At 34.0% G+C, this 16,252-nt stretch overlaps 1 protein-coding gene across 3 annotated transcripts in view; it reads right to left on the reverse strand.

The window, feature by feature from the left end:
• Positions 1-6,794: 6,794 nt before the first annotated feature.
• Positions 6,795-16,252, reverse strand: part of EEA1 (early endosome antigen 1) — a 109,604-nt gene continuing 100,146 nt past the window's right edge. For all 3 annotated transcript variants that reach the window (XM_025992220.2, XM_025992221.2, XM_072724566.1), the window contains 7 exons: positions 15,237-15,422; positions 14,543-14,674; positions 13,387-13,572; positions 12,199-12,437; positions 11,809-11,929; positions 11,077-11,175; positions 6,795-10,372 (listed from right to left, as the gene is read on the reverse strand). In XM_025992220.2, coding sequence (XP_025848005.1) covers positions 10,250-10,372; positions 11,077-11,175; positions 11,809-11,929; positions 12,199-12,437; positions 13,387-13,572; positions 14,543-14,674; positions 15,237-15,422 — 1,086 coding nt within the window. In that variant the 3' untranslated portion in view covers positions 6,795-10,249. The remainder of the gene's footprint in view (positions 10,373-11,076; positions 11,176-11,808; positions 11,930-12,198; positions 12,438-13,386; positions 13,573-14,542; positions 14,675-15,236; positions 15,423-16,252) is intronic.

Genomic DNA, 16,252 nt, shown 5'->3' on the forward strand with positions numbered 1-16,252 from the left:
GGCTGCTCCGAGGCACTGTCCAGGCGGGGAAGCGTCACGGGCAGAGGCGACCCTGGGGCGCGAATCTTTCCTCGCACTACAGGGGCCTCAGCTAGAAGATGGGAGGGGGCCCGGGGGCGCAGCGGTTTAGCGCCGCCTTCGGCCCACGGCCTGATCCTGGGGACCTGGGATCGAGTCCCACGTCGGGCCTCCTGCATGGAGCCTGCTTCTGCCTCTGCCTGTGTCTCTGCCTCGCTCTCCCTCCCTTTCTCTCTCTCATGAATAAATGAATGAAATCTTAAAAAAAAAAAAAAATGATGATACAGGAACTTGAGGGGAGGAAGCCGTCAGAACCCCGGGGGGCAGGGGTGGCGGCTTAGGGTGAGGGCTCAGGTTATCCCATATCACGGTTACCTTGGGAGATGCATGTTGTTGTTTGTTTGTTTTTTTGAAAAAAATAATGAAAACAATCTTTTTTTAAAGCTATATGTCCATTTTATTTTCTGATGTCACTACCATCTCATTATATATATATATATTTTTTTTTCCCCCATTCCTCTCAGCTATTATTTCAACTGTTGAGACACGTAGTGCATGAAGCAAACTAGCAGCAGAGAGAGAAAGAATAAGGGGTAAAAAAAGAAGAGATGGTGCTTCGGAGTGATTGACAACCCAGTTTCAAATCCTGGCCATGTCCTTTACAAGCCGGATGAGCTTGGAAAAACCAAATCAGTTTCCTGGTTCCTAAGTAGGAACTAGAGGGCCTATTCGGTTGGTGTGTGGCTTAAATGACACAAAAAGGAGGAAAATACGGCCCAGTGCCCAGTACACAGTAAGGGCTTAATAAATGGTGTCAGTTATTATAATTATTATTATATTAGAATGTCAGGCAAGAAAAGGGGCAATTCTTGACCACATATCTCCTCTCATTTTATTTTACAGGCCTAGCTGGACTGGTTCCCTTTGCTTATAAAGTCCCCTGTGCCCATATTACAAATCAAACAGATGAGGGATGCTTTGAATAATTGGGAACTACAGTTGCAGTTTTTGAGGCGAATGGACTCCAAATCCAGCCAAGAACAACAACTTGATCTGTGAAGCCTCACTTGCTACGAGGAATTTATAAGCAGGAAAATCAGGGAGTAAAACAAACGCAGTCAGATCTTTTTTCCAGAAAGTCATTTTAATAGTCCTCTCAACCTCAGAGAAGCTGGACAGAATTTCATGACCTTAAGAGACTTTGTTGTGTTAGAATTTAGGAATTAGGAGGCTTAGACCACTGAGTGGTACCTGTGATACTAGACTAGTTCTTGCATTAAGAAAAGTCTTACATTCGCTTTGATACTGAAAAGTGTCCCAGCCCACTGGCAGGGAGTCTCAGACCCACACGTTTCATCGAATACAAATAATGACAGCGGACGAGCACCGGCTTAAGGCTCAGCCGGAATAAAGGCCGGTGCCACCTCCTCCACCCCTGAGGGCTACTTGATGTGACCCGAGGACCAGCCTGGCTTGGTTTTCTGTTTGTTCCTACACCTAAACTAACTGTATAGGCTGCAGAATTTTACTCCCTGTGTTGTATTAATAATTCAAGGAAGAAGCTTTCATTTTAAAAAAGTTCCTGCTACCAAAAAAACAAAAACAAAAACAAAACAGAACAAGTGGGGGGAGGGGTTGCTTTTCCCAGTATCTCCTGTCATTTCTCTAAGAGACCAGCTAGGAAATGACCCAACAGACTGATTCTTTTGTAAGAGCAGAAACCACATCAACACTTCTTTTTGTTTGTTTCACATTTCACATAGTTTGGGAAGGCTGAATTTTGAGTCAATTTTTTGGCCTGTTGTGACGCCCTCAGATTTGGTATTTTTGCTACATCTTAACTTGTTTATAACCCTTGTTTTGCTGTGATTTCACTTTAAATACAAAGTAACATTTTAAAAAGGAGTGGTGGAGGGAACCCTGGGTGGCGCAGCGGTTTGGCGCCTGCCTTTGGCCCAGGGCACGATCCTGGAGACCCAGAATCGAATCCCACGTCGGGCTCCCGGTGCATGGAGCCTGCTTCTCCCTCTGCCTGTGTCTCTGCCCCTCTCTCTCTCTCTCTCTCTCTCTCTGTGACTATCATAAATAAATAAAAATTAAAAAAATAAAAAATAAATAAAAAGGAGTGGTGGAAATCCAAGAAACAACAGCTACATACTTTTCCATATTTTTATTGTCTATATTTTACACACACACTATCCCCCTAACATGCTAAATTTCTTCTTGAAAGTGCCCATTTTCCACCAGGTAAGCCATAATTGCATTTCATAAAGCCCCACTAGTCTTCAGCTAAGGAAGGAAGAAAGGGTTTTCATATTTAAATGAGCTCTATTTGGATATAGGTAGTGAAGTTTCAGCCTCGGATTTTTTTTTTTGGGGGGGGGGGGGTGGTGGCGCAGTGGTTTAGCGCCTGCCTTTGGCCCAGGGCGCGATCCTGGAGACCCGGGATCGAATCCCACATCGGGCTCCCGGTGCATGGAGCCTGCTTCTCCCTCTGCCTGTGTCTCTGCCTCTGTCTCTGTGACTATAATACATAAATAAATAAAAATTAAAAAAAAAAAAAACCAGCAATACCATTTTAAAAATAAATAAATAAATAAACCCACCACATTCATTAAAAACAAATACTCCAGGTTCTTACACTGAGGAACAGTTGGATTTCATATTAAATGATTTGTCTTTGTGATCTTTTTCTAGCACTTGGGCTGAGAAATCCTTGCCTTGCACAACGTGAAAACAGACATCTGCAGTGGATAGCAGCACTCTTATTACAAGCCCAAATGGAAAACATCAAAGGTTCTATTTGTTTTATAGAGTTTGATTCTTCAGATTTGACATAAGGAAAAAATCTCACTCCAGGCCTTTTAAATAATATTAAATGGGAAATCTTGTGTATTTCCTTCACCAGCTCTTGGGAAGGGCAGACGGTAAGAGGCAAAGGATGTGGACATCTAGTCCATATCACGCAAAGACATTTCAGGAGTTAACCGTTTCCTTACACTCGCATAGTTGACACAGCCGCATCATGTTCTCCTGGACTAGAGGTTCAAGTGCTGCTTCTAAATTCTGCAGCTTAAATAGAACAATGGGGAAAGAACTGCTTTTACGCTGCATGATTGGCTTTGAAGGTGTTCCAATCAATTTCCAAAGTCCCGGTACACAAACAATGTGATGTCAGCTTATATGAGGGGCCCCTGCCATAGTGACCTACCTTCGAAAATATGCCAATGTTGATACAGCTATGGAGGGGATACAGAAAGCAGCTGTCTGACTCTGATATCTCTATCTCAGACGTTTCCATTTTTGTCTTTCCCCAGGAAGGTTTTCATCACAGCAACAACATGGCCAGACAATTAATGCAGTATTGCATTACTCTTAATAACTCAATTTCCTGGGTCACCTCCCTTGGTCTGTTTTTCAAGTTATGCCACTTGTTAAGAACTATTTCCATACAAAATGGAAATTCAAGAAATTCAACTTTCCAACTTATCTATATTCTCGGCGCTCATTTTTCTAATAGTCATCATTGACTATTACAATTCCTTGATTACTCATAACTGTTTTCCAACTACTATACCATACTCATTTAATCCATTTGCATTTTCATAGATGATTAGAGATATTTATGATATATTAGATTTAAGAAAGAAAATGGGAAATATGCAAATGTTCCTTAGTCTTCAGTTTTAAAGAGTAAATCAGTAAACACAAAGGTAAATATTAGTCCAAATATGTGAAAAATTCATATATTTTAACAGAAAACATGGATGGCACAATAACAGCAGCAATCTCGTTTCATCAATAATCAGGATACCAAGAATCTATCTTTATTTACATTGCCTGCAGAATCCTCTGAAATTTAAGGATCTAAAACAAGTGGTGCACCTTTTTAGATATTAGGGATTAAGACACTCTTTCAAACTTTTGTAACATTTAGTGATGGGTTAGAAGGAATTGTGCATCTTAAAAGCGTTCCAGAATTTGAGAATTTGAGCCAGGAAAATCCTCAGTATAGAGGAATAATGACTACAACAAATGTGAACTATGAGGAATTTTTTGGCAGGCATATACTGATACCTAGACTACCTTATAATGTTTTAGTAGGACTTGAGGGAAGCATGGTGCTATTTAAAATTTGTAAAGGGTGAAAGATCAGCTGAATGGAGTGTCAGGAGGAAAGCAATGCCCACTGCTTGTGCTCAGTATGGACTCTAGCATCTCACTTTGTCTATGTCAAGAACGAAACTTAATTTCCTACATGGTTTGTACATCAGTCTTACTGCTTTGGAGTCTTCACGTGCAATAATAATTCTGATGTATACTTTGCTCTCCTAACAAATTAAGCAATCAATAAGGTCTATATTTAATAGTCTTAAAATTCCTATTTGCCAACAGTTTCCTCATCTCAGGTATATTTTATAATACTCTAACTCAGAAATCCCTGAGATTAAATTCCCTTATTTTAAGAAAAAAAAAAAAAGAAAGTATCTGTTCCAGTTTCATCAGATAGCAGTTTTACATGGGAGCTTTTCATAGAAATAGTTAAGATATCCTTCTCTGAACCTCATTTTTTGAAGATTGATGAAGTTTGTCATAAAACTACTTTCTGGTTTTGAGTGGTGTGTGTGTGTGTGTGTATGTGTGTGTGTGTTAGCACAGTATAGTTAAGTTTATTTGGCAGAAAGGACTTGAAACATCATTGGTATTTTTAGGAAGAAAGGCAGCTTGAATTATATTGTCATGGTGCAATATACTATTAACTGCATTTAAAAAACTAGTTCTTATATAATCAGATTAAATAAAAAAGAAATCCACATATTTCAACTTCAGGAATGCTAACTTTTGCAATTTTAAATTTATCAATTTGGGCTTTAAGTTAGAGGATGGAAAAGAGAGGATGATGCCTGAGGAAGTCACGTGCACAGTTAATTGAGGAAAAAACAGATTTCATCACGTAAGCCAGGCAGTACAGATGAGTGCAGCATAAAGGGTGAAGCACTGCTAGAAGAGAGTGTCACACTCTCTGTATAATAATCTCAGATATTAGAGTAAGTGGAAATAAGAGGGGGCAGCCCTGGTGGCTCAGCGGTTTAGTGCCTGCCTTCAGCCCAGGGCATGATCCCGGAGACCCAGGATTGAGTCCCATGTCAGGCTCCCTGCATGGAGCCTGCTTCTCCCTCTGCCTGTGTCTCTGCCTCTCTCTCTCTCTACATCTCTCATGAAAAAATAAATAAAATCTTAAAAAAAAAAAAAAAAGAGGAGGAAGATCTGGAAAGCAATAACTACATTAATGTTTAAGAATAAATGAGAGGTAAAAAAGGGCAAAGAACAGGGACTAGATTTCAAGTGAGTTCCTAGAGATGGAACCCAGATAAGACTGACAGCAATTATGAGGAGAAAACAATATATATTTATGCAAAGAAGATTTAGGAAGAAATTTCTGGCCAAAAAATAATATACATATTTTTTTTAGAAAAAAAATCAACAATCTTACAGGAAATTTTTAGATACAAGCCAACCCAAAAGGAAGGTAATGGACAGGGATGAGGCAATCTCTTGGAATTCCTTCCTAAAGTCCCCTGAGTCCACTAAGTATATATATGTGTGTGTGAGTGTGTGTGTGTGTATACATATAGATATAAATATATTTATATACATAAAAATCTATACTTATATATATTTTTATAGCTATTTTCACCCTTAAATCTCCATCAAGGGAGAGAAAGACTGAGTAAATAAGCATCAAGATATAAAACAGCTTAAGAATACACTATATACAAAGAAATATTAGCACTTCTGTGTTCATCACAGCACTATTCAATATAGCCAAGAAGTGGAAGAAACCTTAATGTCCATCAATATGAATAGATAAAGAAAATATGGTAGATACATACAATGAAATACTGTTTCAGCTTTCAAAAGAAGGAAATTCTGCAACTCACAACAATACAGAAGAAACCTGGGCATTATGCTAAGGGAAATAAGACAGTCACGGAAAGAGAAATACTGTGTGACTCTACTGACATGAGGTATCCAAAGTAGTCAGATTCATAGAATCAGAGCAGACAGTGGTTTCCAAGGGAGGAGGAAAAGGGGATTTACCAATCAATGGCATAAAGTTTCAGTGAAGTGAGAGGAGAAAGCTCTAAAGGTCTGCTGTACTATACAACTAAAAAGCTGTCAAAGAAGATAGCTCTCATGTTAGGTATTCTTACCACAATAAAATTTTATAAAGAATCTGCTATATATGTAAACTGGAATTCTATAAAGCTCACAAAATAACATATCTAATATATAATCTAGTAAATTCTTTTTTTTTTAATCTAGTAAGTTCTTAAAGATATACACATTAAACTCTTCAGAGGCAAGCACATTCGAGTAAAATGAAAGAACACTTCCAGAACTTTGGTTCCTGGGAAAAACACAATACAGAATGATGACATCCTGAGCCTTCAGAAGTGTATCTTTAAATGGTCACCTGGGTACTAAACTTAGATAAACAATGAAAGACGGAATTACTTCGATATTGTGTAATATTTCTTTGTAGTTGTTAATTTTCCACAATAATGAATGGAAAGGGAATGAATGTCTTAAGCAAAATGGCTTTAGTAATTTCTCTTGAAATTATGAACTTACTATTCTAAGTTGAACATCAAAGCTTACCCACTCTCTACAATCCAAGGGCAAAGTTCTAACATTCTGTAAATAAATACAAAATGGTTGCTGTTTTATACTTTTTTAAATAGACAAAATAATTTATAGTCACAGAATACATCTACTAGAAAGAAATGTTTTTTAATATCATCTTTAACAAATTAAAAAAAGCAACAATTCAATAAGGATCCTTCCATTGTTCTTTATACAGTTTTAAATGCTGTTGTGTAATTTATCAGTTACATTTATTATCAATAAACCTTCCACTGAGTTTAGAAATTACTGTATTTACTGAGCTAAACTCTCTCACAAAATAAGGCACAACTACATGATCACAAGTAGTAAACACAATACAAATAATGAGTTCAAAATCTAAATGAAAAAATATTCATGCAAAAGTTTCTATAGAAACTATGAATATATGATCCAGTTCAAGGAAGTACAGGATGTCATATACATAACTGCATCATGTTACAATAAATTCATTACTTCTACACAGAAAGAACCTATTTCCAATTCTATTTTATACAATTTTACATAAATTTAGTAAGTTTATGCACAATATTCACATCTGCAACAATAACAAATTGATCATTAAAATTCAGGCAAAGGGCAATTAAAACACGATAATGTGTGGCACATTATAATTACAGAATACCATTCATCAAGCTCATGTCTAGGAATACTAAATTGATGGCACATTTAAATCTTATGGATCAAATCATCCATGGTTTTATAGCCAAAGTGCATTAAAAAAAATTGCTATAGTCAAATAGCTCATGAATATCAAAATATATGATCATAATTTGCTCTCCACTTAAAAGCTAAACATTTTTATGCAAATGCAAAGTTAAAAAAAAGTGGCTTCAAAGTTCTCAAAACTATAAAATAATCTTAAAGCCTTTCTAAGAGAGATGGGAAACTAACAAATTTGGCAGTTACTATGTGACATTACTGTGAGGAAACTATTACACTAGCTAATTCCACATTAAGAGGTAGTTGAACAAAATGTTATTTGTACACTGCATTGAGGTCTTTGTGTTTGTTTCCCTCTTTTTTCTTCAAAATGAACTAATTCTATACCAGCATTTTTGTCTTCTTCCTATTAAAGGAAATCTATAGGTATAGTTTATTGTACACTAACCCAGCAAAACTTGACTTTAATTCACATTTCTGTGCTCGGGTTTGGAATTTACTAACGTGTGATGCCAACAGACTTTGCGTTTAGAGCCAAAAGCTCAGATATGCCAGCTTTAACTCACTGACAAATAGTACCAGCAAACATCTAAAATATAGAGCCAATAAGAACTCAAAGGATGACTTTTTATTAAAAGAAAAATAAAATTCTGTTTCCAAAACACTTTAAATTCAGAGTTAATATGCAAAAAAAAAAGTTTTATTTCTAATATTATTAGTGTAGTAGCCAATGGTAAATTATTCAGGATCTATAAAATGAGATCTAGTTTTCATTTAGCCAATCAAATGCATATGGTTTTATTTGTTGTCCTCCCCACAATATTTTTGTGAATATGTGGGTGGGGGACAAGACAGGGAAAACTCCTTCAGTGCACCCAATTAGGAGATGAAGTAAACAAATATCTGAATCTAGAATTCTCATGAATTTTTATGATCTTAAAAAAAAAAACAGTGCTATATCTATTTTTCCAACACAGAAAGTTTCTAAGTTTCATATTAAGTTTTTTACCTGTTAAAGTATAGAATTAATACTATTTGAAAGGATTTATAAGTATATAAAAATGCATAAATAATTTTAGCTCAATTTATATTATCCAACTATTATTTTTAATTAAAAAAAATCATTGTATTTCCTCTTTAAATAAGCTCAAGGATATTTGTTTATCCAAATCTAGGGACTCAATCAGGGTCCTTAATAACTACTGACAACAGGATTTACTTAAATGAATTTTTTAAAAATAATTAAATGAATATATGGCAATCTCTTTTAGTACACAGATGTTACAGATAAAGCATAAATACTTTATTTCACCATGATATCTGAAAGCAAGTGTATATTATAAACTATTGCAAATGAAATATTAACTCCCATCCTTCCCCGCTATTATTACTAAATGATTACTGTGCACAAATGGATAACTTCACATTTTTTCTCTAGAAAGAATAAACCAATATTAATGACCTCTACAGATGTTTTCCAATTTGCCAAATTAATAAGATCATGATAAATTAAAGTTCAATTTCATTGTTCAGGATACAAATAAACTAGCTTTTAATTAGCCATTTTCAGTTCTGATTATAACTTTGGGATTCCCAAATACATTTGTTTTTGGTGATATTCTATTCTCCACCTGTTACTTCGAGATAATTTCACAGCAATATTTTTGGGAAGTAAAAAGATTTACCAGCTGGTATGGAACCCCAAATTCAGAATCATTTTAAATTTAAAGTTCACGACTTTCAAAAATGTTTTCCTGTTAGGTAAGAAAAAAATGTAAAGTAGAATATTTAATGTCTCCTTACCATTTGTATTTGTTTTCACAGATAAGACTAAAGCAGTATCAGTTATTGGCTTTAAGATGCAAAATTATAAATAGTGAAGCTGAGCTATGCTTGGAAAGGTTAAACCAAATAAAGGGGAAAAAAAATAGATCCATTAAAAAAAGCAAACTCAGATTCCCAAAGAGGCAGGAGAGACAGTATGAGGCTAATCTCAGATTAAAATGGAACTTTTTCCCACTTAAAAGAAACTGAGAATAGAACCATTATACAATTTCTATTATTCATCCTCCAACTGGGGTGAGGGTGAGAAATTTTATAGAATTCTTCATTGAGAATATGAGAGTTTAAAAATGAGATAGAAATAAGACAAAGAAAAAGAAAAATTAACCCTAATCTTTAAAATACAATCCCAGGATAACCATAAAGTAAGCAAACTGATTTTACAGAGGTTTCCAGAAATTCTACCCAAGAGAATTTAATCAATATTGTTAAAACAAAAACCATGTTCGAATTCATGGTTAATATATATTTCAACATAAACTGCATTTAGAACACTTGAGTGGTAAATTTATAACGTAACAATGCAATTGAGCTATGGATCTATATATAAGAAAAACAGAAAGCTTTATAGTTCTGTGCATGACTTCACAAAGATTATTTAATATAATTAATGTGCTATTGTGCAACATATATGATGTGATAATACCGCCCATGTACATTTTTGTACATGAAATTTGGGAGAAAGAAGTAAGCTAAGGAAATGTATTCATGTCATTTGTGAACAATGAAATTATATTTAAAAAAATACATTGCTATTGCTATTTTCTGTTCAAAGTTTATTTACATTTCATTGGCTAATTCTAAACTTGGCATGAAAGCTGTTCCAGGGGTTAAAATGGAAAAAAGTGATGAAAGATGAGCCCAAGTCTCACAAAAATAGAAGAGTTTTTACTTGATAACATTCCAAAATATATGAATTCTAATTTGGTCTAATATTGCAACCACTGTCCAAATCAAATAGTAGTCCAAGACCTCTATTAAGTGCATTTATTAAAAATCTAATGTTAGTGTAATACTACTCTGACGTTGTGATAACCCATTATCCTTGCAAGTCATTGAAACATGCATCACAGACACGAACAGGCTTCTTGGAAGAAGGAGTTAAGGCATTTTTGGCTGAACACTCAGCACAGAAGATATTCCCACACTGTCTGCAGTGATGCTGTAAATGACAAAAATTAAACAATTTCAAGCATATGACTATACCAAAAGCATTATGAGACTACAAGAATACTGCAGACTGCATTGTGAAGGCATATTAACTTTTAAGTGATTAGTGTCTTATTTAATAATATAATATTTCAATATGTCAAGTTAATCCCTTAGTTATCTGAATGTTTCCTATTTATCAGATATTATGTTAAATATTTTATATGAAATTTATCATGGAATTCTCAAAAGTACCTTAAGAGGCATCTAAAAAGTGATGATAAAGCACTTCATTTTATCAGGTGAAAACCATTCCTATTTGCCAAGTATTTCAGGCATAATTTTGTCAAGGGGAATATAAACCTGAAATATCACATGGTATTATTTAATTTTTTTTAATATCTGCTTTTTCTTTAAAAGAACCCAATTATGACTAAAACATATGAGTTTAATACTGGCCCATTGGTTCAGAAAATGATTATTCCAGAAAGTAACCCAATAGGAAGGCAACAACTAAATTTAAAACTAAAATTGAAGCACATATGCTGACCAGAAACTAGACTGTATAAAACTTAATGATTCTATACAGTTGCAAAGTAAATCAATAAATAGAAAACATTTTAATCTGTCAAATGCAAGATATTTTGATGATTAAGACATTAATTGATACTGAGAAATAAAATCCAGAACCATAGCAATATGAACAAAATCATTTACCCGTCTCACTGTTACTGAGAAGCCTTTCCCACAGGCCATACAGTTTTGTACTTCATTGTCTTCAGCCCATTTCCTATTTAATGCTTGTGTGTGTTTGATCTATTAAAAAACAAAACAAAACAAACAGCTAGCTGCCCACACATTATAATATTCAACATTTTAAAGACTGATGCATAATTTCTAATTGGGTGCCCAAGCTTTATAATTTTGACTTATAGGCACCACTGGATAGAATTTTAAAAATCGGAAATGCTTTGGTCAGCTTCCATTGTCAAAAGCTACTACATTCTTAAGTCCGAATGATAAAAATAAATAAATAAATAAAGTAAATCAAATTTTAGTCCTCAAAGTCATTGGTAATTTCTAATCTTTAGCGATTTCCCATCCATGCTAATCTTTCAACCTTCCTCAGCACCAAGTGGATTGCTTCTTTAACACATAGTGACTCACCTATTCCTTGGTGTTTCTGAATTTTCCCAGTACTGAAAATTCATGAATGACAAGGCTTTCTAACTAATCCCAGGGTCTCTCAGGCAAATTCTTTTTGCTTTTATTTAACTATCCATAACACCTACTGTGTGGTAGTATTGACAGTAACCATTCAAAAGTATTTATTAAATACAGGAGTTTGTTTTTTTTTTTTTTTTTTTTTTTTTTTAAGATTGAAAATATGCTTTTCACTAAGAGTTCATTCCAGTCTGAAAAACAGCATCACATTACCAGATGACTTACTTGAAGGGACTGATTTTCTCTACCCAGTTCCTGCACCGCTGCAGTGGTATTATCCAGCTTTCTTTGCAATTCTAGGACTTTGGTTTGAAGTTTTTCTATTTCACCTTCTCCTTTAAGATATCTAGAACAGATTGCAAAGACATCATTAATTTTTTTTAATGATAAAGATCCTTCCAGAACATAGATAATAAACTACTTCAGTAATTTCAAATATAATACATTAATTTAAACCATCTGATTGTTTTAAGAGTTAGTTTCTAAATAGCTACATAAACACCTGCAGGACTTACATACTTTTCTTAAGATTCTTCCATTTTAAAAATTGTGGAAAAAGACCATCTTTTCATCACCAAGAATGGAAACAAACTAATTTTACTAGACATCAATCACCTTTCTAATAGTGCTCTCCTTTCATCCTGATTATTCTGAACTGTAGCTTCTAGTACTGCAATTTCACCCCGTAAGTCATCTGTCTGTTTCTCGAGCTCACTGACTCTCCGTTGACTGGACTGCCACTCCTTCTTTACAGTGCCTAAGTTTTCATTTAATGCTGTAATCTGCATGGTAAGTTTAGCTTCGTTTTCTTCATGCTTCTTCATTCCTATTTCTTTTTCTTTTATTTCAGAATGCTGAGAAAAGAAGAACAGTGAAGGAAAAGAAACCTATTACAAAAGTAATGCAAAATAAATTTATTTAGCTATTGAATTTAAAATATTGGCAACACAAATACTATTACTTCTTTAGAAAAGAAGGCAGGATATATTTCATTTTACACTAACTGATTCCACAAGTATCTGTGACTCTGAACTGGCTCAAAGGCCATAATGCTGAAATGATGGTCAGCAAGCTTCTTACAAGAGCAATTAACATAAAGCAATTTGAGAATTTCCCTTTCTCACTAGAGCAGGGGAAGAACACATAGTTAGGGAGAGCAAGGTGCTCTGGACACAAAGTCGGCATTTTCAGTCTCAAAATCCACATGCATCTTTTTCTCTATCAACCTGCCAAAACAAAACAAAACACAAAACAAAACAAAAATACAAATTCTTTAAATCACTGTGTGAACTTGAAATTGCAAATCTTCAACTAAAACATTCAGCACTCAAGTTATGTGGGGATATTTGGACTTAATTCAATAGAGGAAAGCCAGATGCTTCCCATGTTGGCATGCACAATTTAGGGAAGGAAAAGTAGACTTTGGTCATCAAAATTCCAAACTGAAGTTTCCGTTCTCCCTTATCAACCTTCACTTTGACCAAACAAATGAGTTTAGCGTTATTAGCATTCATGCCGTTTACCTCAATCTACATAGTTGTGGATTTGTTTTCCTAGCACTAAAAGTCTTATTTTTTTGAATTATGTTGAATTTTCACTTATATAAACCAAAATATAATTACAGACTAAAATATTTCCAATCACATATCAGCTCTTTGAACAAATCAGATCTCCTTTCTCAATCAAAAATTAAAATACTAGGTGAGAGTATTTAAATCCTAACTTCTAAGGAGAAAAATCCTCTTACTGGATTGACTTAACAAAATCAATTACAAAACACACTCCCACCATTAACTTACTGACCAGTTTAGCTTCCTTCTCAGTAAATTCTTTCTTGAGCTCATCTTCTTCCTTTTTCACCTGCTCTTTTAGCATTTGCTGGTTTCTCTTCTCCTGTTCAAGGGTGGCCTTCAGAGAATCTACTTTCCCTTGAAGCTCTAATTTCTGCTGAATCAAAAGTTGTTTGGCATCCTTGAGATTTGTTACCTCCTATTGAAAAAGGCCAAAAATAAATCATCCTTTATGGTAAATATTTCCAAGCATAGCTGATATTTATACAAGTTATCATAACAATATATATAATTTGAGTTTTAATCTCTTAGGAGATTCTTAAAGTTCAATATTTTAAGCAATTGGATAAAAAGACGCAAGATTATTTACTTTCTGCTCAACAACCATTTAAATTCAAGTAATAACTTTACATGCATGTTTTGATTAAAATATGTGAAAAACTTCTACCTCTCTGTTTTCCCATTCTTCACTTAGCAAGTTTACTGGTCACCACCTTAGGCATCACACACTGTGTTAGGTTTTAAGAATATATATAAAGATGAATTATATACATTAATTGCTTTAAGGAAGTCACAGTGTGCAATAACATAATGATATAAAGTGATAAATTATAAAGCAAAATAAGTATATTGGTAGACATAAAAGGTAATGAGAGCACTCAAGAGAGAATTTAACCTTTCTCTAAGAAAATTAGTAACATTTTACAAAGCAAATTATAGACAATTAGTTTTTTCAACTGGCAGCCTAGTGAAAATGTTCAAAATAGAAAGGGAAAATGTTCAAAACAGATTATTAAAAGATTTCAGGGAAGAAAAACAAAGAAAAAAACAGTATTCCCTAAAAATCTTAATTCTAAACTCTTACATATTTTTAAGTTTACTATCTATAAGCATGATTTTCTAAATCAATATCTTTTTTATTTTATTTTCATTTTTAGGTAGTCTCATCTAGTACAGAGTTACTTTGCTTTATTCAGTAATCTGAAAACATTAGTAACATAGTTTCAATATACATATAGATACACACTATTCAACAAAAGGGTGAGAGCAGAGTATTGTCAAAACAACAAAACAATGTGTGGCATACAGTAAGTTCTCAGTAATATATTTATTTTTTATTTAAATGACAATAGAGTACAGAGGAAAGAAAAATGATTATCTCAACATACCTTTATGCTTTCTTGCTTGTGGGACTTGAATTCTTCACTCAATTTAGCAATTTCTTTTTCCTTTCTACACTTAATTTCCTCTATCTCTGCCAATTTAGATTTTTCATTTGCTAGTTCTTTCTCTTTCAGTGACTGTAGAAAAATAATTTATTAAAAAGTAATTTTAAAGTAAATACTTAACTGAAAATCAATGTAAGAAAATAACTGCTACTATTTAGGACACTGTCTCTGTCTCTTTCTACTTAAGTTAACTTGAGCAAACTACTTACCTTCACTTGCCTCTATGTCCTTATTTATACAATGTGAACAACAGTAAGATCTTTATAAGCATTAAATACTGTTAATACCATAAAATGAATAGTATCTAGCCAAAATAAGAACACTGCAAAATTTAGCCAAAACTACCATTCTTATTCTCTCATTAATGCTGTTATCACTATTACTATTATTACTAGCAATATCTTTATAAGGCACTAGTTAATAGTATTACATATTACCTAATTTAATATCTATACTAAATAGCTCTTTTTAATCCTCATTTGATAAGTAAAGGAACAAAGGGTTTAGAGTACATCTAAGGAGAGCTATTGAAGATAAAGGTGATGCCTATATTAGGTAAGAGATTTGACTAGATGATTTCTAAAGTCACTGAAACTCTCAGATTCTAGATTTAGTCAGAAAATAAAATAAATACCTTTTCTTTTTGAATATCTTGTAGTGTTTTACACTGCTCCTTCAACTGCTGTTCTTTCTTTGCAGAATCCTGCTCCAACGCAGCCTTGGCAGTTTTCAGTTCTTGAATCAATTTATTTTGGTTTCCAATTTGATTTCTGTTTGAAATCAAGTCCTCCTGTGCTAGAGAAAGCTTCTCTTCTACAGACTTTTAAAAACAATTTTCCCAAATTATTATATGTCCTTTTTTTGTTTTTAGCAAATTTCAACAGAAACACAACAGCATAAGCACAGTAGAAAGCAAAATACTATAAAAAGATAGCCTCTTATACCCTTCAGTAAGATCACGCAAAAGAGAAAGAACACTAGACAACTCTGTTAACTCTTTTGCCTAAGGAAACAACTTTAGTATAAAACACTTAATAAAATTGAAGCAATTCCAAAACCTTTAGAAATAATCCATAAGTATTAAATATCAAATAAGAAGGGATCATATCAAACACCCTCAGGGCGGTGGGGGGGGAGAGAGAGAGAGAGAGAGAGAGAAGAAGAAGAAGAAGAAGAAGAAGAAGAAGAAGGAGGAGGAGGAGGAGGAGGAGGAGGAGGAGGAAGGAAGGAAGAAGATATGGGAAGACATGAAAAACAATTTAAAAAGAGATGTATTTAAATGCTACATCTACATTACATATACATATATGTCTTATAGGATCTATGATGTCCCTTGACATGCTGAAATCTTTAATACATAAAAAAAAAAAAAGGTTTTTAACTTGGGGGAAAAAAAAGAAAAACTGTATTTCACGTCTACCAACCTGATCAAGTGAACCAAAAGAAAATCAACCAGACATCTGGGGCTCTATTTCTGACAAAGCCATTAGCCCAGCCTCTTAACTTCCAATCTATATGGTAGAAGTAGTGTTGTTAGTTAACAATGCCCATAGTTACTGACTCTTCTAAAGCTGAAATATTTTGTGAAGCCAAAGCTGGTGGAAAGGGCAAGCTTTCTGATCTATTATGTTCCATTTCAGGGTAGCTATG

This window comes from Vulpes vulpes, chromosome 10, assembly GCF_048418805.1.
Source record: "Vulpes vulpes isolate BD-2025 chromosome 10, VulVul3, whole genome shotgun sequence".
Lineage (NCBI taxonomy): Eukaryota > Metazoa > Chordata > Mammalia > Carnivora > Canidae > Vulpes > Vulpes vulpes.